This window comes from Rattus rattus, chromosome X (genome assembly GCF_011064425.1).
Source record: "Rattus rattus isolate New Zealand chromosome X, Rrattus_CSIRO_v1, whole genome shotgun sequence".
Taxonomy (NCBI): Eukaryota; Metazoa; Chordata; class Mammalia; order Rodentia; family Muridae; genus Rattus; species Rattus rattus.
This window is the reverse complement of record NC_046172.1, coordinates 115,070,703-115,096,824: the sequence shown is the minus strand read 5'-3', so window position 1 is coordinate 115,096,824 and position 26,122 is coordinate 115,070,703. Positions and strand designations below refer to the sequence as shown.

At 43.9% G+C, this 26,122-nt stretch overlaps 1 protein-coding gene across 1 annotated transcript; it reads left to right on the top strand.

The window, feature by feature from the left end:
- Positions 1-21,639: 21,639 nt before the first annotated feature.
- Hs6st2 (heparan sulfate 6-O-sulfotransferase 2) lies at positions 21,640-24,873 on the top strand. Its single transcript, XM_032889893.1, is given in 4 exon segments — positions 21,640-22,207; positions 22,209-22,263; positions 22,266-22,392; positions 23,181-24,873. Coding segments are annotated over 4 exon segments (948 nt in total). The 5' UTR covers positions 21,640-21,964; the 3' UTR covers positions 23,704-24,873.
- Positions 24,874-26,122: the final 1,249 nt, after the last annotated feature.

Genomic DNA, 26,122 nt, shown 5'->3' with positions numbered 1-26,122 from the left:
GAGAGACACACATGGGACCTGTGATGGCTAGTTTTAACTGTTAACTTGACACAGTGGAGACTTACCTGCAAAGAGTCTTGTTGAAGGATCCTGTAGAAGAGGGTGGCCCCTCTGCAGGGAATTGTCTTGACTGTCTTAAGTGTGGAAGATACACACATTGTGGATGGCATCATTCCCTGCTTTTCAAACAGTTTAAGTATAGGAAGGTGGCTGAGCACAAGCAGGCATGCATAATTCATTTCTTTCTGCTCTCCACTATGAATTTGACGAGCCGCTTCAAGTTCTGTTGCTTTGACTTCCCTGCAGTAATCTGGGATTGTGAGCTAAAGAAACCTTTCTCCCTAAATTGCTTTTTGTCAGGATATTTTATCACAGCCACAGAAATAAAGCTAAAGGAAGGTTCCGCCCCTCAGTGCTGAACTATTGGCTACTGACAGAATCTGGGAGAGGAGACAGTGCGTCCTCAATTGTGTGCGAACAAGACTCCAATGAATAGTTCAAACCCCATGGTGACACAGACAGCCTCAGTTAAACTCAGTGAGTCACAAAACAAAAAGGCATGAACGTGAGCGGAAACACTTGTGAGGAAGGAGGACTGACAGGGCTGGAGGGAGAAGACAAGATGGGGAGGGGTAATCAGAATGCATTATATACATATGAGAGTTTAGCAAAGAATGCATTTCATTTAAAAGGGGACTACAATTACATTCACCCATTTCTTTTTATTTAACTCAGTTTATTTTATATGTATTGGTCCATGAATCATCTCTTTTCATTTACTAGCTGACAATATATGATGAAACTCCCATTCTCTGGCATTCAGCTGCAGATTAAGGGGAATTTACCAGAGGACATGTGAGCATTTTTTACGTCATTTGGAAATTCTATGGGGGTTAGAGCTTTCTTGCAGATCTGTGAGTCATCTGTGCAAAAAATAATAACTTCATCTCTCTATAACTGATCCCCACCTGCGTGTGAGTCCCCAGGTCCTCCGAAGGAGGGAATTACTTACATGTTGACTCTTTGAAATGACTCAGTCTTTTCTGGTTTAAAACTTAATCTCTGTTGGATAATTAGTTCCTCACTTGGTTCAGCATTTCCACCTAGTCTCCGCGGTAACTCAATCACAGCTGCTCTTAACTCAAGACTTTCCTATTCTGCCTCTGTTTTCTACTCCCTTGATCCCCTTCCTGCCCTCTTACTTTCTACTTCAAACACCCCCCACTTCCTGTTTTTACTCTCCTTTGTCTACCTTTTGAGGGCTATGCACTTTTGCAGGAAGCAATCCCTTATACAGAAAATGCTTTGCCACACTGCATACACAGAGCACCTATGTCATTGTGAGACTATAAGATGAAATAATATGAAGGTCTTTTTTCTTTTTTGGAAAAGATATCCTAGAGCTAAAATCTATGAGAGAGGGTGACAGGACACTCTATTCCAGGTAAATGAGAAGGAGGGGATAATTGTGTAGCTCAGTGGTTCAAGGAATGCTTACCTAGCATATGCAAAGTCCTAGGGTTAAGTGGAAGGAAGGAAGAAGGAAGGAAGGAAGGAAGGAAGGAAGGAAGGAAGGAAGGAAGGAAGGAAGGAAGGAAGGAGACAGGATTTTTGAGAAGGGATCTCGCTATGTTGCATTTGGTGAGTGTTATGATGCCCACCCGGACTAGCCTTGAACTTGTCAGGATCCTCCTACCTCTAACTCTAGAGGGCTGGGATTAAAGACTTGCACTACCACATCTAGCTAGAAAGAGAAATCATTTTACAAATTTCATTTAATATACAAAGTAGAGCAAAGTGAAACATGCTGACAATTTCATGGCTCTCAGCCATAATGGCGTACAACCACAGGAAGGTGAGAACATCTTTATAAAATTATTTTTTTATTCTATCGTAAGATGCTTTGGAACAATTTATTTATAAAGCCAATGAAAGGCCCTGTATATCTAAGATGACAGTAGGCTGAACAATAGGGAAGATACTTGAGTTTTGCGTGCAAAGACAAATTAAACTAACCTGTCAGAATCTATTATTTATGTGCTGTAGCGTCTGGCTTCATTACTCTGTAAAATGCCTCCCATTTACTTCTATATCTTTTGTTGTTCTGTAGAGTTAATCAAAAAAGGAACAAACATGTTGTGCCTTTAAAAAATTATTGAAAGGAATAGATATTTTTTCTAAGCAAACTGCTACAACAGGTGTATGTTTTATTGCTGCCTGTCTGTATAGTCCATTAAGAGATCCAAATCCATGTCCTCTACTGGGGCAGTAGCTGCTAACTGATAATGACAGGAGAGTGTAAAAAGTGACTTCCCATCACACCCACATAGCACTGGGGCTCTCTCTTTATTCTTTCTAAAACACTCTCCTTCTTTTAATAGATGCCTGTTGTCAACTAAAACCAGAGAGATCATAAAAGACGAAGGAAGAAAACCTATATTTAGGGGCTGCAAAGCTGGCTCAGGGGTTAAGAGTACTTGCAAAAAAAATCTAAGTTTGGTCCCCAGCCTCAAACTGCATGAATTTTGAAGCAGAAATGTTTACTGCACGTAAAAGTATATGCAGTCATTTAGAAGCCATATAATTAAATGTGAAGAAAAAGCCCCACCTACTCTAGGATGTGTTTCATTGGCTTAATGGGTAAGTTACTTCACCATTTGTCAGAAGTAAACACTTCAAACTGACATTCTGAGTACTATTCGTACCTAGAAAAAAAGGGTTTGTTTTGAGTTTTATTATTAGACGTTTTATGTATTTACATTTCAAATGTTATCACCTTTCCCAGTTTCCCCTCCGAAACCCCCTATCCCATCCTCCCTAACCCTGATTCTTTGATGATTCACCCCCTCCCACCCACCATCCCACCTACCCCTTGGCATTTCCCCTCACATTGGAGAGTTGAGCCTTCACAGGACCAAGGGCTTCTCCTCCTATTGATGCCAGAAAATGCCATCCCCTGCTACATATGTAGCTGGAGCCATGGGTCCCTCCGTGTGTACTCTTTGGTTGGTGGTTTAGTCCCTGGAAGCTCTGGGGTGAATGGTTGGTTGATATTGTTGTTCTTCCCATGGGGTTGCAAACCCCTTCAGCTTCTTCATTCCTTTCTCTCACTCCTCCATTGGGGTCTGATGGTTAACTGCAAGCATCCTCATCTGTATCAGTAGGACTTTGGCAGAGCCTCTCAGGAGACACCCACATCTGGCTCTTGTCAGCAAGCACTTCTTGGCATCAGCAATAGTGTCTGGGTTTGGTGTCTGTATATGGGCTGAATCCCCAGGTGGGTTAGTCTCTGGATGGCCTTTCCTTCAGCCTCTGCTCCACTCTTTTTCCCTGTATTTCTTCCCGTGAGTATTTTGTTCCCCCTTCTAAGAAGGAATGAAGCATCCATGTTTTGGTCTTCCTCTTCTTGAGCTTCATATGGTCTGTGAACTGTATCTTAGAAAAATGTTTAAATGTTGTTCTGAGTGTCTTGAAGCTTGAAGGCCTGCTTGTCAGTACAATAATGTTAACCTCTCAGACTTCAGGCCTGGGCTATTGTGGGAATGTATCTGTGGTGATTTGCATGAGAATAGCCTACATAGCCTCATATATTTGAATGCTTGGTCTCCAGTTGGTGGAAACGTTTGAGAAGAATTAGAGGCATAGAGGAGGTGTGTTACTGGATGTGAGCATTGAGGCTTAAAAGGCCATGCCCCTTTAGTCTCTCTCTCTCCTCCCTCCTCCCTCCTCCTCTCTGCTCCTCTCTCTCTGTCTCTCTCTCTGTCTCTGTCTCTCTCTCTCCCTCCCTCCCTCCCTCCCTCCTCTCTCTCTGTCTCTCTCTGTCTCTCTGTCTTTGTCTCTGTCTTTGTCTCTCTCTCTCTCTCTCTCTCTCTCTGTCTGTCTGTCTCTCTCTCTCTTCTCTCCCTTCCTCCCTCCCTCCCCGTGCCTCCAACTTCTAGATCAGGATGTAAGCCTTTAGCTACTGCTCCAGCACCATGCCTGCTTGCGTGCCTGTTGTCATGCTCCACACTGTGATGATCAAGGACTCTATCTAACCCTTTGGAACGCTGAGACCCAACGAACATTTTCTTTTATAGGTTGCCTCAGTCATGGTGTCTTATCACAGGAACAGAAATGTAACAAGACATTATCTTACAGTACGGTTTGTGGTAGAGCTGAGTTTTGGATTCCTTTCTACTACTTGCTAGCTCTGTGAACCTGGGCAAGTAATTTTGCCTCAGTTTGGTAACATAACACCAGTATGGTAGAGTCTATGTGTTGTTATGAGAAGGCATTTAGATAGCAAAGCAATGCATGAATTCAAGAATATTTCCATGTACTATTTGTATCAGTAAAGAGTAGCAGTAAGTCCCCCTCCTCCCAATATGAATACATAGTTGCTTGATAAGTGCCAAATTTAAGGGTACTTTGGGATTGAGTAAGGTAAACTTGAGCTCTCTGAAGACAGATCTAGTAATCCTTCCTCTGTGAGAAGGCAGCCCCAGGTTCTTTTCTCTAAGAACAAATAGCCTTTTTCTGTCCCTGAAACCTTCATCAATTTTGGACCTGGAGCTTGCGAACGGGGCTGAGGTGGTAACTGAAAACTCTTTGTGTTTTACTGTGAAATGTATTGTCTTTATTCCCTTTACTCCAAAGAAGAATTTAATCTCATCAAATCCTTAAAATTCAATACCTTTGGAATCCTCAAAAGATTGTGAAGAATGACTTTAGTTGCATGAAAAATGTTTTGCCGTTTTCCATACAGCCTCCTTTTGAGATACAGGTCCCTCTGTTTGTTCCTGCTACTGCCCCATCCTATGGGGACTTAACCTGTTCCTTCTATGTACTTAGGCATTTTAAGCCTGGTCCTATCTCCAGCCAGTCTTCTCAGAAATCTCTTCTAAAACTGCTTCCTCCCAGACAAATTGTTTTCTGCTCTCCTCACTTGTTCAAATGGACAAAATCCATAAGAAATTCATCCATGGGGGACTACTCAAGCAGTTTCCACTAGGGAAATAGTTGGCCATATCTGTAGTTCAAGAGGCATCAATTGTTGTCACACACTGCTATGAGCTTGGGTTGACATATCTTCATAGCGAGGATTAAAAAACAATCTTTAAAATGGAAGGAATTCTTCCATTGTTGGATGACTGAGATAGTATTCTCAGAACAATTCATTTAGGGGCTGGGTGTGTAGCTTAATGGTACAGCATGTGATAACAACGTACAAGGAACTGGGCTTGATCCCAGCACAAAACAAACAAAACACATTTTAACTGGGAAAGTGAAAAGGTAAGACCTGAGCCTGTAGATTGAAGCCCTAGGGAAGGAAGTTCCCAGGGTTGGAGATGGGAAAGGGGAATGGGCTGGAGAGTGGAGTGTGTCAAGGAGGATCAACTGCTGACTTTTCTCCTTTGTATGGTGTCCATCTGGCCCCAAGTTGTTGATTTGTGAGCATGAATGCTTCCTGCTTTGTCCTGTTACTTTATCCCTGGCAATGAAGGGCAGAGGGAAGAACAAGGGACAGCTGTTTAACATCCCGCTCTAGCTGCTTTGCTGAGAACAGAGTGGAAAGAGGAATGCATTCATGTTTATTTAGCACCTGCTATCTGCCAGTTACCAGGAATGTCCGTATCACATCAGTATTAGTCTATAGGCTCTGTGTGTGTGTGTGTGTGTGTGTGTGTGTGTGTGTGTGTGTGTGTGTGTGTGTGTGTGTGTACAACCCACTGGACAGAGTCAGCCAGCTGGGAAATAAGTAAAAATGCCAAAAGCCACACAGCAAGCTTCCGCTTAGCCATCTTGTGCTCATCATTATTCTCTGCTTTTCAACAGATGTGGAAAGCTGAGAATTAGGCTGAAAGGCTCTCCCAAGATCCCATAGCTAGTTTATGGTAGAGCTGGATGACTGTGGCTTCTCTTCTATTCGTGAGAAATCATGCAGCCTACTTGTACCACTATGGCAGGCAAACCTGCGGAAAGGGATATGTCTGATTTCACTTGGGCATTTCTGTTAGTGGGTATCAGGTGTTAAACTGCAGGTACGAATATTTCCAGAGGAACCCAATTAGAAAGAGAAACACAATGCCCAATTCCTCCTTGGCAGTCGCCTATATGGGCAAAGGAGCAAAAGAATAAAGGGGGAAAGAAAAACAGAGAATGCAAGGCAGTCAAAACCATATATTTTTAGAGAGCTCAAAAGATAAAAATGATAGTCTCCCTTGGAATTTATCTTAATGAGCAAGACTCAATCAATGGAAAGTGACAGATGGGATAATTTAAAGTTCAACTTTCCTTTGTCTCTTTCTTTGTATGAAAGAGAAGCGACTTTTTGATCTTTTTTTCCTCAGCTGTAATATTCTGCTGCAGAAAGAAGATTGAACACCGAGTACCACATTAATATGTTATTGGCATCTTTCTTTTTTCATATCCTACATGTTGATTGTAAAACCGTCCAGGGAGACTGATAGCTGTAATATATTACAGTTTCTCAACCTCAAATTAATTTCATAACAGTACAGTAGAGCCAGATACTCTTTGCTTCAAGAAGTATCTTAGAGTAGGTAATATTCTTTTTCTTTGAAGCCCTAGTTCTGGCTATTTTATTTATGGGATCACCTATCTCGACTGCATTTTTTTTCTTGCTCCACTACCAAATGCAGTAATTAGCACTATACCCAGAGGGTCCCAACCAGCAGCTCAATGCATGTGAGCCCTTGGGTGAACTGGACAAAGTTCAGGAGGAACACAGGAACTCTGTGAGAAATGCAGCCCACATGTCCCCATTCAGATCTGTAGGCTAAGTTGGAAGGTTCATGGAGACACCACTTAAGTCAATAAGCTCATTCAAGAGCAAGGTACCTGTCGGGGTCTTACTTGAACCCTTTCCTCCTTCCACATCCCTGTTTCTCACCCTGAAGTGAGAACTGTAGAGTACTCTGCCCTTCTGACTTTCACTTGGGGAAATGGTGGTGAGAGATGAATGTGGGTGCTCTCACTCCCCAGCAAGGGATGCTTAGGACTGCTCTAGCTGCCATCAAGAAGCAGAAATAGATGCCAGGCTTTATCCTCTTTCCCTTCAGAGCTGTGCTGTCCAATATGGCTGTCACTGGTCACATGTGAGCATTCCAATACAATTAGAATGACTTAAAACAAAATCAGGTTAAATTTTAGCTTTTCAGAGCAGCTGGAGACACAGATTAGTGGTAGAGTGCTTTTCTAGCAAGGTACCAAGGCTCAAGTCTAACCAATTTCTAGCACGACAGAACAACAACAACAACAACAACAACAACAACAACAACAACAACCCCTCCTCCATTTCAGCTTAGTGGTGTACATCTGTAACCCTAGCTACTTGGAAGACTGAGGCATGAGGGTTGCCTGTCCTGAGTTCAAGATTATCTTGGCAATTTAGTGAGAACTTGTCTCAAAAATAAAAACTTAGAGGAGGATGGAGTGCAGATAAAGCTCTGTAACAGTGTTTGCCTAGTACAGGTGAAGCTCTAGGTTAAACCCTCAGTACAGAAAAAAGAAGTTTCTTAGTCACAGTAGTTGTGTTTGAAGTGCTTAGTAGTTCCATACACAGACAAAGAATATTATCATCATTGAAGAAAGTTATCTTTGACAGCTCTTCTTGACTCCAACTGTGTCTGATCTTGAAAGAAGAATAGAATAGAGATTAGTTCTGGGGGAAAGGAGCACATTTCTGGGCAGAATTTGCAGAATCTCATTGTTCATTGTTACTCTATTTGTATGGTACATTGCTCTATGAAGGGAGCATCTTTGAATATGTAGTTTTCTACAGAGTATTCTCATTGTCAGAAAGAATGTAGGACATCTGCAAAAGTTGTGTACTTTGTAAATCTTATAAATAAAATAGAATGAGATTGGGGAAGCTGGGCACAGGAAGTTCAGTGGGTATAAAAGCATCATTAAAAAGTTTCCCTCATCTAAGTTCAAAAGAAATTTCTCTAGTATCCTAATAGTTCTTTTTAAAAATATGGTTACTATAACTATGAAATTAATTCATAATTAAAATAATCATCATGCAAAGTCCATATCTTGGGTTAATATTTAACTTGTTTATTCATCGTATACTGTTCAGTACCTGGGATTTATCAGGCATTCTTCTAGGCATTTGCTAGATATCAACAGTTAACAGAGATGCTTTCAAAGTGGAAGCTTACATCCTAGTAGGTAAAGGCAGAAAGCTAAGTAAGCCAATAGACAAATGAAATATGTGGGAATGTTTCCATGACAGAAAGGGACAAATGCTGGAGGTGGACAAGGCATGTATCCTTGGTGCTTTTGACAGAGTAAATAGCTCATTTTATAGATGTAAAAAATTAAACTCAATTTGGCCAAAATTCACAAATACCTACACACATATCATACTGTGTGTTGGTAAGGCCTTGCCAAGTGAGGTACTTTCAGTGTTCCTGGAACTTCCTTTCTTCCCATGTGTGTAGGTGTGTGTATGTCTAGGTGTATATGCATGTGTATGTATATGCAGGTGCATGTGTAGGCCACAGGAAAACTTTGGGTGTCATTCCACAGGAGCCCTCCATCTTGAGTTTTGAGGCAAGGTCTTTCACTGCTTTGGAATTCACCAATTAGTAAACCATCTGACCACTGAATCTTAGGAATCTCCCTGTCTTTACTTCCCTAACACTGGGATTAAAAATGTACACCGCCATGGCTGTCTTTTTGCATGAGTTCTGGGGGACTGAACTCAGGCCCTTTTTGCTTTGAAGGCAAGCATTTCACTGAGCCGTCACCTAAGCCCTGAACTTCCTGTTTTGGCAGCACTGTGGCATCCTCTATTCTTTTTGGTCATACAATTTCTACTTTTGGGTTTATGTCTCACTTGGCATACACTGGATTATTTTATAGTAATGAAGAGTTTCCCAGGTCTTACAGCTTTAAACCAACAGATTAGGTATGCACTGTTCACTTTGTGAGTATACAAGTTCACCAAAAGTTTTGTTCAGGGAGCTGCTCTTCATAATAGCTTAAGTGCAGTGAGAGCTGGGCATTAAGGAAACTGAGGCAGGGAGATCATGAGTTTGAGGTCAGTTTAGGCTTTACAATAACACTCTGGAGGGAGAGGCAGGTGGATCTTTGTGAGTTCGAGGCCAACATGGTCTATAGAGAGAGGACAGTAGGGCTACAGAGTGAATGTCTTGAAAAACCAAACACACAAACAAACAAAAAGAAGAAACCACACATTAAAAATTATACACAGTAGACAGAATTCTAAAATAGTCTCCCAAGACTATGCAAGGCCAGTATGCATATACCTCTTTCTGGTTGTTCAAGCAAGGAGGAAAGGTTACAAATGTAATAATGAAAGCTTCAAGTCAGTTGCCTGAACAAAATGACATTATATTCTGGTGACTGAAATTAATCTCGTAGATTTGTAAAATGATCAAAATTTAAGTAGATACTTGTGTGGAAATGTCCAAGAACACATTTAGAAAGTGTATGTGTGTGTGTGTGCCCATGCACATAACTTTACCACTTATTAAAGATGTAAACAGATTTGCATAGCAGAATATATTTTTGGGGCTGCTGACATGAGAAAAGTTCTCTGTTGTCCTTGAAGTTGACAAAGAGGTCTTGAGAGAACATTGGTGGCCTGTAGTTGCTGACACCAGACCTCAGTACTGTAACTGCAAGGAAACGAGCTCGGACAAGAACCCTAAACTCTAAATGATATCACAGTCCTTGCTGACACCTTTCTTGAAGCCCCCATAGTGCCTTTGGAACAAAGCCAGCACATAGGCCTTGGATTTTACTTCCTGAGACTGACATCATTGATTCCTATTGTTTTAAGTCATAATTTGACACTCAGCAATATAAAACAATATCAAACTATGATTTGATTTATATAAAGCACAAAACAGACAAAACTAATCTATGATGATATGGTTTACAACGGCAGTGTTTGTTGGCATCAGGGCTGACTAGTCCTGTATGTTCACTTTATGAAAATACATCAATGTATAGCTGTTCTGTGTTCACCTCTATTTATATGCATTATACTTCCTCAAAATGTTCAAAGCATACATATGAAACAAATATTTTGATTCAAAACAACCACAAATACAATAGACTGTGTAATGTTTTTGCCAATGAGTTATGTTATTTAAAAATTTCTCAAAATACACCTGTAAAGTATCCCATGTTGTAAAGGCTTAATGATAGCTTTGACAAAAGATTTTATAAATTTTTAAGTTTTATTTATTTTTATTTCATGTACATTGGTGTTTTGCCTGCATGTATATCTCTATAACAATGTCCGATCCTATAAATTGGAGTTAGAGACAGTTGTGATCTGCTGTGTGGGTATTGAGAATTGAACCCAGGTCCTCTGGAAGAGCGATCAGTATTCCCAAGCACTGAGCCATCTCTTCAGCTCCATGAAATTATTTTTACTTAAGCTATTTATTGAAGCACACCAATTAAACAAAAATGATGAAAGAGAAAATGTTAGGTAATGTTGTGGATGATAAAGACCTCTATACATACAAAACAAACTAGGAAATGGAATTGTCTGGTAGCTACAAGGAATTTTTTCTGGCGACAATTAAATGTTCACAAACTGTTTTCAGTCCTGAATTACTTGAATCATTAATGACATGGAGCTGGAGTTATACAGCTCGGTTTCTAGGGTGTTTGCTTAGCCTTCACGAGATTCGGGGTTCCGTCGCTAACACTGCATAAACTGAGTCATATACACCTGATGCTAGTTCTATGGAGGTGAGTCAGGAGGGTCAGAAACTTCAGGTCACCCTCAGCTAGACTGTGAGCTTGAAGCTGTCTTGGGATAATGAGACCTGCCTCAAAAATAAATAAGTAGATAAATAAATGCAAACAGAAAACATAAAAAGAAGATTTTAGAAAAGATTGTGAAGTTTATGTCCTAGACATTTGCCTGGGACTGGGGTTTGAAGGAAGTCCCAGACTTCTCTTCTGCTTTGTTCATTGGGTGGCTACCTCTTCCTTGCCAAATTCTGTAACGGGTCCTTTCTGTAAATCGTCTCTAATGTCTCACATATGCTTTACAAGGTAGCTGGAAAGTGTCATCCACATTGTACAGGGAAGCAATGGAGGGAATGAAAAGCCAAGGCCTTGCTTCAGGTTGCCAGCTACCAGCTAGTAAGGAGCAGGACTTAGTGAGGAGCTCCAGGGCTTGGTTTGACTCCACAGGGAGCACTTGCTAGTCCAGCTGCCTGCTCCTCAGGTGGGCTGATAGGGAAGGCCTAAATAATTCATTCATTACATTTAAAGTAAGTATGGGGAAAGTGTCACCCTCAATCCCTAACCCTTAGATAGAACTGGGTTACTTCTTCCTTATACATACTTTAGGGTGCTATTAGGTATAATTGAGAATCTAGGTGAGTGGGACTAATATTCAAACCAAAACCCAACCCAACCCAAACCAAACCAAACCAACCAACCAACCAAACCAAAACCCCAAGATGTGGTTTCTGAGAGGGTAAAACAGATAAATCTTTACCAATCTCCCTCCTGAGGGTGGCTGAGCCTTGCTTCACAATACAGGCACTATTATATGAATTTCAGTGTGCTCCCAATATGATGATGCCCCTGCAGAGATTATATTAATAACCTTGATGCAAACACTGTAGACATGGAAAGTGAAATCCAATCTCTGCTCAGGAGATTCCAATCCTCAAGACAGAAGAGCCAAGCCATCCATCCAATTGCAAAAGACTCACAATGGAGGCAGCTGACTCCAGCCTGGACTTGACTTGGAATTCATTAAATGCTCAGGAGTTAGTGAGAGACCTGACCTGGGGTCCACTTTCCAAAGCACTCAGGTTACCAAGATTAAAGAGCAGACTGCGGCACTGACCAACAACAGCCCAGCAGTACTTCTGTAAAGGAAGGGCAGGGAAAAGACCTCCTTGGAGCACCTAATTTCTTTGGCTACACTTGAGTTCTGATATTCTTTTAAATAAATGGTCTGCTATTATTCCTAAGAGGGAGCTCTGCTTTGTCCTCGGTTTCAGAGTATGGGTGCAATTCAGCCTGAATCTTTTGCCCTCATGTTGCTTTTGTTTTTGTTATCTTAGATTGCTTTTTCTAGACTTGTAACATAGCACAAAAGTTACTGGGAAAATAAACTGATGTCTATATAAGTTTTATAGGATACACATCTCGCTGATCATTGAATGAACTCTTTGATGTGGGTGATCAAGTGATTGATGAAATTTATGTGGAATAGAAATGATTTTCTGTTGACATCCAACTTGAAAATAATTTTGCTTCTGATGTTGTGGTATAAACCTCTAATATGGATGATAAATCATATCTATCTATATTCCCAGACTTCAGTCAACAGAGAAAATTGTCTGACCTGCTTGTTGGACTTGCAAGTGCCCTGGCAAATTACGGTTATTAGCTTGCTACAGTCAAAGCATCCTAGCTTTTCCACTGCCTTGAGGGTTTGCCCTTGACAAGAGAGCTAGAAGCTCTCCATTGGGTAACTCATTATCTGACTCTCTTTCATAAGACTCTGTAACAACAGAAACCAGGAGAGGGGACCATGAAAAGGATTGGGGTGAGATGCAAAACATCTCTTATTTTATCAAAACCATGTCTATCGCAGTCTTTCTTGCCTATTCAAAATGCAGCTTTTGTTGGCCTTTTAAAAAGATCGGTTATTGGGCTCGGTGTGGAGGTTCTGGTGTCAGAAGTTTGAGGGCACCTCAGCAGATTCAGGGGCGGATTTGGAGCTGGAGAGAGGTGGGGGTCCTTTTGTGTAATGTCATGAACAAATGCTGAGAATATGCTGAGAAATACAAGGAAAGACGATGAACATAGTTCCCAGGATTCCAACATATCTCAGAGATCTTGGCATATCAATGTTTTTGCAGGACTATTCACAATAGCTAAGTTATAGAATGAGCCTAGCTATCCAAAAACAGGATTGTATTTTATATAAATGTACATATAAATAAAATTTACCACATATATATATATATATATATATCCACAAAGAAGAATGAAATTATGCCATTTACAGAAAAATGGATGCAGCTGAAATAAGCATATTAAGAGAATCAAGTTAGACTCAGAACTACAATTGTCACATTGTTTGTCCCTTGTAGTTCATAGATTTTATATAGTCATATGGAACCATGTATGTATATATAACATGGAAGTGAATGGGAAACTAAGAGGATTAAGGGTATTTATTAATAGAAGGTGGGAGGGATGATTGGGGGGTATGAGGGAGAATATGCTCAACATACACCACTTAGATGTAAGGAAACTTGAGCAAGTGAACCAAAAGCCAATTTGCATCAACAGAAGTTCTTCTCTTTCTGCAACTGAGACAGAAAGGCTATAGGTGAGCTCACATGTTCTTCACGATGCTCTCCCAGAGTTTGCCACTCTTCCCTGCTAGCTTTTATTTCTCTTCAGGGTTCTTTCCTATTGACCTTATGAATTTGCATTGGCAGTAAATTCTCTGAAAATGTGTCCTGTCTATTGAGTATGAGACTATGAAAAGCAAAACATCTCTTGTCTTGAGCTTCTGAGAGCATTGCCTGATACTGATCTCTGTGGTTGGACAGAAGCACTTATCAGTGGAATCTCCATAGAAGGTATGGCCGCTGGCTAAATTCTTTGAGCCCTCTTACACCTAATTGCCTCATCTATGTAATGAGGACAGGAGCAGCTGCCTTGACGGATTGTAAAAGTACAGCCATTATCTTTGAAAGTATCTGGTAAACAGTGACAATCTAGTCCAAATATTATTGTTATTAGGCACTTCAAGGAATTTTTAAAACAAAAGTCCTACACATTCAGAACGTTATTACTGAGTTACATAGACAAAGTTTGCTTATGTCACATCTCAAAATAAGTGTCCAATAATGCGTACCATGTTCCAAGGCTATGTATGTATTACCTTGTTCCACTTAACAGTGTCTTGATTTCTGTTTCTTCCTGTGAAAATTCAGGCTTGAAAGAATGCTAACTAAAGAGTATACATGGGCTGGTTCATGGTTCCCGATACATATGTAGCAGAGGATGACCTCATCTGGTATTGGGAGGGGAGGCACTTGGCCCTGCGGAGGCTTGATGCTCCAGAGATGGGGAATGCTAAAGAGGTGAGGCAGGAGTGGGTAGGTGGGTGGGGGAGCACCCTCTTAAAGGTATAGGGGAGGAGGGTTCATGGAGGGGAAACCAGGAAGGGGGGGTGACATTTGAAATGTAAACAAATACAATGATTTAAAAAAAGAATGTGCAGTTATTGAGTCCACTGCAGTGAACAGTGGATGAGGCATTTACAAGAGTACTTAACACTTTTTTCTCCATTACCTTTAAATTATCTTCCTGCAAATACAAGCCTGTGCCCATGTGCCCACATGCCCACGCAACCCTCACCACAATCCCTCTGTGCAACTCTTCCTCCTAAGGTGTGAATTATCTAAGGTTCTGGGTTTTATATTTGGAAAAAATCATGTCATAGACTCCAGCTTACACTCAGACATCCTGGATTGGGGTGGCAATCATAAGGGCAAGAGTTACAGGCTGTGATACAATTCGAGAGTTCTGGATGCAAGAACTAGTTAGTTCTAGTTGGATGGCTATAAAACAACAACAATGACAACGACAACAACAACAACAAACCCCAATGTCCTTATTAGATCACTAGGAATGCTGAGATACATCTTCATAGGTACAAGTATGGTGTTTAGTACTATGTCTGAAAAATAAGAGATATTAGGTCCAGGAGCTGCTGGCATCATTTGCTAAGCATTCTGGTATTAATCCTGAGGGCATGCTATCCCGGATCCCTGCAGATCGTTGGGGCTAGTACACTTGCCTACATGTCCATTCCTTCCCTCATCCACACCTGACTGTATTTCTCGTCCCTCCTTGGGCCCTTCCAGACATATTTTTGTCTCTTTTCATTGGAGATCTGGATAGCATCTTCTCTTTCAGCTAAATTTTCTATAAGATGATACCCATTAATGCAATATTCTTCAATGTAGAAGATGAATCTCAAAGTGCCTTTTACTAAGCTCATTTCTCCCTACTGCGCTAATGTTCCAGTTCTCTGCAATTTAATGCTATTTAGTGAAATGTGAATTTTGAAAATATGGATAAAACAAGTAAGTCTCTTTCCAGGCTTTTCAATAAAATCCAGTGCATGGCTTTAGAAGGCTGTGGTCTGGCTCTATCTTGTTAATATTAATTTTCATTTAGTCTGTAACACGCATAGGTTCCAAATTTTCTTTTTTTTTTCCCCCGACTTATGCTTTTAAGACAGTCCCTCCCTAGCTCATTCCGTTGTTAAAGGATCATTTTCCTGTGTGTAACTTGGGCCTTTAGGCTTATGTTCTAAGCCATTTTGACCGGTGATATAATTTTAAAATTTATTTTCATTTATTTTTAAGTACAAAACAATGGGTTTTTTTATGGCATTGAAACAAATTTTTTTACATTTATTTACTATAAAGGGAGTAGTACATGTCTGCTAAAGGGAACATGAACATATTTGAGGACAACTTGCAGGAGTCAGATTTCTCCTTCCACTGTGTGAGTCCTGGAGTTCAAACTCAGGTCGTCAGGTTTGACAGCCAGTGCCTTAACCTGCTGCAAGTCTCGATAGTCCTCATTATGATGTTTAATATATACATTTATATTATTAACCTTTTTATTTTATTATCCAAAATAAGGCTTCTCGTGATGACCAGTCAGTGATGGGTGAAAAGCAAAGGAATTCCTGTTGTTGAGACCCCAGAATGTGAGACTCTGGGCCAGGCAAGGCCATTGTGGCTTTTCTTATCAGTTCTTTGTCAGCTGGAGGTCTGTTCTCAACCCTACTTTCCCACAGTCTTTCAAGTTTGATTTTACCACGCCAGTCGGTAGAACTCCAAAAGTCCATTTTCAGGTTTTTATTTATTTATGTGTCCTGACAAAATTTTGTTTGGGTTTCTCTGTGTAGCCCTGGCTGTTCTGGAACTTGATCTGTAGACCAGGCTAGCCTTGAATTCAGAAATCTCCCTGCCTCTTTTTCCTGAGTGCTGAATTAAAGGCCTGTGTCACCACCACCCATCCCGAGACCTTTACTCCTCATTTACATTTCCGTTCTGCTTTAAAAATATTTATTGTGGGGCTGGAGAGATGGCTCAGTGGTTAAGAGCACCGACTGCTCTTCCAGAGGTCCTGAGTTCAAATCCCAGCAACCACATGGTGGCTCACAACCATCTGTAATGGGATCTGATGCCCTCTTCTGGTGTGTCTGAAGACAGCTACAGTGTACTCATATACTAAATAAATAAATAAATAATGAAAAAAATATTTATTGTTATTAATTATCTTACGAGTGCTTGACTTGCTTGTATGCACATGAACCATGTGTGTACAGTGACCACAGAGATCACAAAAGGGGGCCAGATATCCTGGAATGGAGTTACAGGCAGTAGTGAATCCCATGATGCTGGCAGTTGAACCTGGCTTCTGCAGGAACAATTGCTTTTAAACCACTGAGCCATCTCTCCGCTCATTGTTCGGCTTAAAAAACCTAAGATTTATTTTATTTTTTTTGTGTGTGTGCATGTTTTGCAGTAGCATGTGTGTATGCACACCTTGCTTATGCAGTACCTTTAGCGGTCGGAAGAAGTCATCCGATCCCCTGGAACTGGAGTTACAGACTGTTGTGAGCTGCAGGGTGAGTGTTGGAAGCTGCACCCAGATCCTCTCCAAGAGCAGTAAATGTTCTTAAACATAGAGCTACCTCCCTCAGGCCCCTCGTTCTACTTTCTTTTGGCTCAGTTCCTTGCTAGAGGGTTGCTTGCTCATCTTTGGTAATGTCCAGAAAGGTATAGACAGAAAGACTTTGTCCTTTCCCAGCGTTTCTAATTAGTTAGCACATGCGCACTCGCGAGCGCGCACACACACGCACACACACACACACACATGCACACATGCACACATACACATGCACACACATGCACACACACATGCACACATACATGCGTGCGCACACACACACACACACACACACACACACACACACACAAACCCATAGGCCACACACACACAGAGAATTCCTTTAGATCTAGTGCCACCGTATTGTTTTATCAAGGGGAACAACTGAACCTAGAGATATTAGGGGACCTCACCGTGGTCATTCGGGTGAGCCAGCAATCTTGGCTCTAACAGGTACCACCTACCACATGACTATGAGGTAACCAGTCCAGGGATTAACTGATGTGGGTTTGCTCAGTTCCGGCTCATGCAGACTGAATGCAAACCTGACTTTGTTTTTCAATCCTAACTGCTGTGGTGTGACCAGCTAATCAAATTGAAACCCCTCTGGCTATATCAGCTATTACCTTTTGAAATGAGCAGAGCTGAAAACTAGTGTCAAGAGTTTGGAGGAGGCTGGCCTTATCAGCACCCAGCACTCCCCTTCACTTACATACAACTTTTGTCTGTTCTCCACCCAGCTACACAAGTCTCTCTCCTACGGGCTTTGATAGTATCCTGCCAGAGGGAGCATTCATTAGGTTTAAGCATAATACTCTTCCTTCTTCCTGGTTTGCTGATGCCTTTTGGAAGTTGACATGAGTGACTGATCCACCAAGGGACTTTTAACAGAGAGTGAGATAGAGAGGTGCAAAAGGAAGGCAAGACAATACTAGAGATAAACACTGTGAGGACAAAGCCACTTTGACTCTGCTTAGGGCCATTCCAACTTTCCATTATCTGTATGTTAGTATTAGAAAAACAAAGATATCAGATCAAAGACAGTCAGAGTCAAAACTGGTAGAGAAAAGTCTGCTTTTCCAGGAACCCAAAAACGTTCTCAGTAGATTAGTCACCTCCTGTGAGGAGCCCAGTGAGGTAGCTATGAGCCTTGTTTTTACAGATGAGAAAACCAAAGCTCTGAGAGTGCTCAGAGCGCTCCAGTTGAACTCCAAAGCAATGTGCTCTCCAGAGCTTGGCTATATCTAGCGTGTTTAAGAAGGCTCACTTGAGATTGCACTCATTTTTACTGTACTCATAAACCATCTCACTAGTTTGTGTACAGAGACTGGAATACAGAGACGTGAGCTGACTTCCTAGATGCTGAGGCCATGGTTGCTGCAGGTTGGCAAGCTATTGGTTTAGAAGCCCAGCATAAACTGACTTCCATTCATTTGCAGCAAGGAGAAAGTGCCCTGCCCCTGAAGAGCTTCTTCTTCAATCATCAGACTGCATGCTCACACTGAACCCCATCCGGTGCTTATTTTACTTTTGCAGCACGCACTCCTTTAGTATGCACAACGCCCCAGCATTTTGCTCCTTTATTAATTTCTTGAGCCCCGTGTCAGGCTAGAAATCAAAGCTCTGTGTCTTGTGAGGGGAATCAGGACTGTAGAGAGGGCTATGTATAACACACCCAACATGTTTATAATATTAAAGCTTGAACTCCAGAAGAGCGTTTCATTAAGTACTGCTGTTCCTTCAGTTTGAAGAGACACATAAATACAGAATGAATTGGCACTACCATTTGCATGCCTTCAATCTTTGTGACAAAAATTGCCTATTATTGAGACTATGAGCATTTTCCAAAAATTATAGACGGCTGGTAAAACGGAGTTGAAGTGAATACTCAGGATGAGGGCAAAGCACACTGTTTTATGCTTTATAGTAAATGTGACACACTCTCTCTAATATTGTTTCCACTATTTCTATTCTAATTTGAACAGGAGATCCTGCTGTTGCTAGTGTGTATTATAGGCCCACAACAAATGTAGCTGCTGAGATCTGTGTTGCTAACGCCACAGAATGCTATAGAATTTCATTTTGAGGACCAGGAATCCAACTTTCTCCCACTGCCTGTGGCATTTTGGCTCTTGAAGCAGACAAGTAACCTTGGACTTGGCATTATCAGATCAAAAAGTGCTCTTTGAATCTCATTAACCTTGCTGTCTTACACAAAAGGGACAAAAGAAGCCAGCCAGGAAGTGGTTTCCCTGGCTTACTAGGTGTTCTTAGCATCCTAGTCAAGAGGTGCTAGGAAAGTAGGGCAGAGAGAAAGAGGCATCAAGATTAACATATGAAAGAAGTCAGGTGGCTGAAGGACTCTAACCTCTCCCCACCTGGGCTGTCTGTAACCAAGCAGAGCATCCCTGGGAAATGCAAGCTATCTGCAAATGTGGCAGAAAGGGACAGTGACCTAGAAAGGGTCATTGTGGTGTGGGGAGACTTGGGATTTTTGAGCCTGGGATCTCACCCAGTCTCTAGTCCACTCCCATTCTCAAGAGCTCCATTGTCTTTCTTAATGGGCTGTAACTATTTCTATCACAATCCACGCGTCCCTACTTCACTTCTTTGTTCTGTGACAAAAGAACCTGGACTTTTCAGTGGGTGCCCTCCGGATTCAGATTCACGCTTCTAACAAAGGACTCTTGCCAGAGCCGCCTGTGGTCCTCTCAGTCTCCAGCACCCAGACGCAGGGCTTCTCACACCCCACTTACTATACAAGCCAGGCTGACCTTTGCACTCTCTGAATCATCAACCTTTTATTGAAAACCATTGAAGGACAGTTCTGTGAAAAATACTGAAAACCTCAACACATTTTGGAATTAACCAGAGGCTCTGCTCAAATTGCAGTGTCCTCCTTACTTTCCGAGTACTGAAACCTACATATTTATAGCTAATATAACTAACGTTCCTCCACGGAGATGGAAAACCAAAGACCTTAAAATTCAGCCTGCTCTTTTGTGCTTCGTCTCCCATCTCAATACCTTTCTTGTGTGTCCAACCTGCAGTCTGCAGTCTGCAGGCAGCCTGCTGAGAATAGCTATGAATGTGGTCCAAGAAAAAAAATGATAAATTTGCTTCAAACATTATGAGCTAGGTGCAGGGACGCAAGCCTTTAATCCCAGCATTCAACAGGCAGAAGTTGGAGGATTTCTTTAAGTCAGTCTGGTCTACATAACAAGTTCTAAGCCTTCTAGGGCTACATAAAACATATCTCATTTTTAGATTTTATTTTTTACTATTAAGTATTTTATTATTTAGTTGTGTGTGTGTGTGTGTGTGTGTGTGTGTGTGTGTGTGTGTGTGTGTGTTTACATCTCTGCACAGGCTTTTTTAGTTTGGGAAAATCCTGGTTTTCCCTGGTTCTGCTACTACCTTCTTCTACCCTCAATCGAAGGTAATTTCCTTTCCCATATTCCAATCCTATTAATCCTTCTTAAATAGAAATTCTGTAATTAGTAGCTGGGGGCTTGAATGTGTGAACCACCCGTTTCAGAAAGTATTTTCTTAAGGATCCACTGAATGCCATTACAATGGTGATATAATGACAAGAGGAACCCTCTAAATGGTATCCTGAGAAGGATAGCCACCTACTGTGTCAGCCAAAGAGGCTACTGTGTGGGTGGCCATGGAAATGATAATCCCTGTAGCTTCAGGGCTTACATCCTTACCTGCCCCCAGCGGGGAGTAGAGCCTAGTCCTCAGACTAGCAGACCCAGGGGAGCTTTGAGGGGGGCTGAGATCTATCATGTGTATTGCAGTTTCCAGTTCCTTTGTACAACTTTGCTTCTATAAATCAGGGCCAGAGGTGCAGGATGCCATGGAGTATTTCCAAGAGATACACTATTATTGACACCTGCAGAAGCTAGACAAAGAATCCTTTAATGTCCCGGTAGGTTCCCTGGGGCAAGGGTAGGTACAGTCTGGACTGGGGGTTCTAAGTAGAAGGGCAAGGTGACAGTTATAAAGCGGCCTGACAAGGACCCTTCTTCAACTAGCCTCACGCTCATTTGGCACACCTAGGTAAGCATTGCAGGTAAACAACACCTACTATTTTGAGTGGCCTGAAGGGTTCTCTATTTTATCCTCACGCTAACCTAATTGGGTAAAATGGAGGCATCATTATGAGTCTTAGGAGACAGAAAAGGAAACTGAGCCTCAGGAAGTGCAAGTTATGCCACGGTTTCTGAATGCAAGTGAAATAATTCCAAGGACTCCTGAATCAGGCTTTACCTGCTGCTCCGTGGTGCAAGGGAGATAATGTTCTGGAGAGAAACAACCCTACACTAGCACTCGGCTTACAGCATCCTCTTCCGGTGCCCCCCACCACCAGTGGTACTACTTTGAAACACTGCTGCTGACCCACACCTCTTTTGCATCCCTTGGGCTGGGAGTCCAGTGTCTTCATGCACTGCACACTCCCCCATTCATTAACTAGGAAATGTCAGAGTCCCAACTTGCCAGGGGCCTTGTTATAAGGAATAGCTAGTCTTAAACCTCTGCGTCCTTGGTTACCCAGAAAAGAGCGTTCGGACAGCTGGGCTTGAGAAAAACCCATGCATATTTTTTTAGAGACATGTTCTAATTATGAAAAAATAAAGGTTGGGTCATGCTTGGGTTTCTGAGAATAAATCCTGGTTCTGTGCTGTGTGACCTTGGCTGCCTATCTAATTCTCTCTGGGCTTCGGTTTCTTCATCTGCTTCAACACCTTGAGTAAGATGGTCTGACTCTGATGTGGTGTGTACTTATACATCCATTCATTCAATAAAAGGCAGTGAGCGAAATCTTTCTGAGGGCGGTGGGCTTGGTGCATGAGATTCACAAGGGGAGAGAAATTAGAGCGAGAGTGCTTTGAAAATGCTCAAAAATCCCCCACGTAAGGTTTGGTAGTCATGCTTTATTGCTGTGCTGACTTACCTTTTCAGAAAATACCCCCTCTTCCGTTGCAGAATGGAAATTGGCAAAGAGAGAGGGAAAAGGTCCAATTTGCGCCTTTGCTATTTTAAGGGAGGCTGAAATTATGAGCCAAAGTGGAGTGATGCGCTCTCTGGAGTGACCTCCGTTCTCCAACACAGGAGAAAACCCAGGTCTTTTGCTTGTGAAGTGGCTGGGGCTCTTGGGCGCGAGGCATTATTATATAAATTCAAGCTCGCTCCTGATCCTTAGTACCCTGAGTTGCCTGAAGGGGAAATGGTACTGCCTGCGTTTGCAGCCCGGGCGCTTGGGCCGCCACTGCAACCGGAGCAAGGAGCGCCCGCCCGCACCACCTGTCCCCGCCGGCATTCCAGAGTAGAGGCCGAATTGGCAGCAAGCCGGCCCGGGTCTGTCGCCGCCTCAGTCCGTGCCGGCCCTCCTAGGGGTGTGTCTCTCGGATTCAACTCCCCGCCGCTCCAGGACGAGCCCCCAAAGGCATTTTTTTCCTTGGCGGGGGCTTTTGCGCGCCCTGCTCTTCGCGCTGTTGCTCGAGGCCTGCCGCAGGCGGATGCACGACCCAGGCGACGCTGGGACCTGGGCTCCCTCTGCCGGGCCCTGCTCACTCGGGGCCTGGCAGCCGTGGGCCACTCGCTCAAGCACGTGCTCAGTGCGATCTTCTCCAAGATTTTCGGTCCCTTGGCCAGGTACGTGGTGGGCAAAAGTGGGGCTCTCGCTCCGGGTCCAGGGTGAGCCCGGGCGGCGGGAGGAGGAAAGGCAGCTGGGAGCTGAGGGCAAGGCTCAAAGTTCCAGGGTGCCGGCGGTGGCCGGGCTGGGGGACTCCGGACCGGTTGAGCGCGCAACTGACCGCGGTGCAGCTCCTTCCCCGCTGTTCCGCGGGAAAGGACTGCGCTGCCTCTGCTTGCAAAGTCAGGCAGCCCGCGGGCTCCTTCCTTCTCCCCCAGGGGAACCCCGAAGCCCCAGCTCACTTCTAGAGGCCACCTGGTGGGCAGCAGGACACGCGCCAAGGGAGCCCGCGTTTAGGGTCTGCAGCTCGCGCACAGGGAGGGAACTGGGGTCCGGGGCCCCAGAGAGTCCTGGGCCAACGGGATGGGGATGGGGAGCTGGGAGAGAGGAGAGCAGGGAAGCACCCAGAGCCAGACGTGTGGCGGAGTTAGGGAGTGGGGACCAGGACCGGGAGGGATCCCTGGGGAACGAGACACCATGGAGTGGATCTGGGTTTTCCGGGGGAGGGCCAATGGGCCAGCGGGATGGAGTAGGGGTGAGGGGGGGTGTGCGGCAGAAGCCACAGCGCTGAGCCTGCCGGGAAGGAAGGAAGCGGGGAAGGGCGCCGCTGCCGCCGAGGTGGAGTACTCGGTACGGACGGGAGGGGAAAGGGGCGCAACGGTGGCGCCACGGGGAGGGGGCGGTGCGGGAGCGAGGCGAGCACGGGCCGTGCTGCGGGATTGACGTAACGAGCTTGGGTTTCCCCCAGCGTCGGGAACATGGATGAGAAATCTAACAAGCTGCTGCTGGCTTTGGTGATGCTCTTCCTATTTGCCGTGATCGTCCTCCAATACGTGTGCCCCGGCACAGAATGCCAGCTCCTCCGCCTGCAGGCGTTCAGCTCCCCGGTCCCGGATCCGTACCGCTCGGAGGATGAGAGTTCCGCCAGGTTTGTACCCCGCTACAATTTCAGCCGTGGCGATCTCCTGCGCAAGGTAGACTTCGACATCAAGGGCGATGACCTGATCGTGTTCCTGCACATCCAGAAGACTGGGGGCACCACTTTCGGCCGTCACCTGGTGCGCAACATCCAGCTGGAGCAACCATGTGAGTGCCGCGTGGGGCAGAAGAAATGCACTTGCCACCGGCCGGGTAAGAGGGAGACCTGGCTCTTCTCCAGGTTCTCCACCGGCTGGAGCTGCGGGCTGCATGCAGACTGGACCGAGCTCACCAGCTGCGTGCCCGCAGTGGTGGATGGCAAGCGCGACGCCAGGCTGAGACCTTCCAGGTGAGTCTCAGTGAATCCCTTAGGCGCGGTCACTGACCTGGGCCTCGGTGAACCAGAGGCTGGAAAGGTTGTATTTGCAGTTGCTCTGGACCCTGTGTACACCTTGGCGCCCTGAGGGTTGCATCCTGCTGGGTAGACAAGTAGCTACTCTGGAGCCTGTCCTGGTAGTTCTGTCAGGAAGCATTTGGTCATCAGCCCAGGACAGCCCGTCTGCCCATCAGAAGGGTTAGCCTGCTTCCTGGTTGAATGTGGGGCAAGCGGCCTGGCTGCCCGGAAAGTCCCCCAGCAGCAGCCAGGACACTACATTCTGAGCACTAGAAAGTCCTAAAGAATCATGATCCACATGCAGAGTCTCTCGGTCCATCCTCCTTAGCCTCTCCTCTCCTCTGCACCCAGTCTCAAAGCCTTGGGCTTGTTTTCCTTCCCTACTTCCCGCTCCTGCTTTCCCTCCCCTCTTTTTAGTTTCTGCCTTTCTCTAGTGGAAAATTCTCTGCCCATCTTGTCTGCTGTTGGTTACTCCTTCCTTCCTTTTCCTGGTCTTTCTCTTTCTACGTTGGTTCCCCTTTCCACGTTTCTTCTCTTTCTTTCTCACCTTTCTCTTCTTTCCCTGACTTCTATCACCTCCCCACCCCCAGGCCCTACTTTTCTCTGGAGAGTGGATGTCATTGTGCCACTGTTTAGGGAGGGACCCTCAGGGAGAGCTCCTGGTTCTCATCTTGTGTCCCTCACTGCTGCCCACACTCGAAGTGTCCACCATGCTTTTTGAATATAAGGGGGCACCCTGCCTGCTCGATGACTAGCTGGAAAGTTGCTCTGGACCCTGTATAGGGTTCAGGAGCCATAGAAGTGCTAGGAGCTTTTTTTGGAGGCTCAGAAATCCTAGAGCCTCAGCACCCATGGTCAGCTCAGGTTCTTGCCAACAGCGAACGAATCACATAGAAAAAGCTGGTTCGTGGATAATCTGTAGCCACCAAGGCATTTTCTTCCCTTTAGCTGCTATGGCCAGTTCCTGGAGGTCATGGGATGCTGCGAAGTGGACAAAAGGAGTTGCTTTGGAGTGAAATCAATCCAGCCAGAGCTATTGTTTTGCAGAGCTCTTGAAAACAAATCAGGGCCTGGGCAGGGAGTCTGAATGAGTTTAGTTGCTGGGAGTGAAATTGGGGTCTTCTAGTGGGCAATCATCATAGTCTCTCTCTCTCTCTCTCTCTCTCTCTCTCTCTCTCTCTCTCTCTCTCTTTCTCTCTCTCTGCCCATTTTGGTGACTTCTTGGGCTCTCAAACATTGTGCTGTTCCCCCAAGGCTGCTTTTGTTCACATGGAGCCCTCCTGCCTTGCACAGCCTATGCTCACCCAGTTTCCTGGCTAAAGTGATAAGGTAACTGTTAAGGATGAACTGTGGGCATGTTGCTTCTTTCTAGCTTTCGCAAAAGGAGCCCCTGGTTTTTTGGTCACAACATCAGTAAACAGTGGCTTTTCTCAAAGGCCAGAGTTCCTACTGAATCCTTTGAACTTTCATTTCCTTTTAACACTAACGGATTCGTTTTCCTATCCCAGGAGATCCTTGGCCACAGGATCTCTTATGTTACCTAGCTTGTAGGTATTCTGAGGAATAGTGATCAAAACCAATGTTAAGGGCAGAAGTAGACTTCCACACCTACAAGAGTGGGGGGTAGTGGTGGTGGGGATTAAAAGAGATGTCTTAACTCTCATGGAAGCCATAATTATGTTCTAGCATTGTGTAAGCGTGTGCCTATATTTTTTTCTTTGAACATATAGGTCAGGGTGTGATGTCCGGTAAATGTACTATTAATGTGGTCTAAATTGTCTGTTTAGTAGTCATTGTCCTTTGGCAGTTAACTTCAGATGTAATCTATAGGATAACCAGGACGCGTTGAAACCTCTTGGGTTGTCCCCAGTCGAAGCAAAATTTTTTTGTAATGCAATATAATTTTCTTGGGCATTAAAAGGGTGGTACCACAGTGCCATCTAGTCTAATCAAAGAAGAACCATGTTTGGAAAAGTCACTTGATTGTATGGTATTTATGAAAATGAAATAAAATTTCCTAGAGAAATACAATATTACCTCAAGGGACATTTATTATTTCACTCCTGTCTGCCTATCTCCAGAATTATTCAGTGATAGCCTGAGGGATCCAGACTTTTCCAGGGTAGTGAGAGATCCTTGCTTGCAGGATGAACACGGCTGACGATGCGTACACATCATGTATGGCTGTGCATGGGAGATGAAAATTTAGTAGTCGAGGCAACTGCACATCTCCTGATTCCTAGACATCCTGATCTCAGGATTACAGAATAGATCTCTAAAACTCCCTAGTAGAGCAGCCTGTGTGGAGAGAACATTCTATTTCGTAATGAGTTTTCATATTGTCCTGTTTTTTTCGCTGGGAGTCTTTTGGAGAAAGG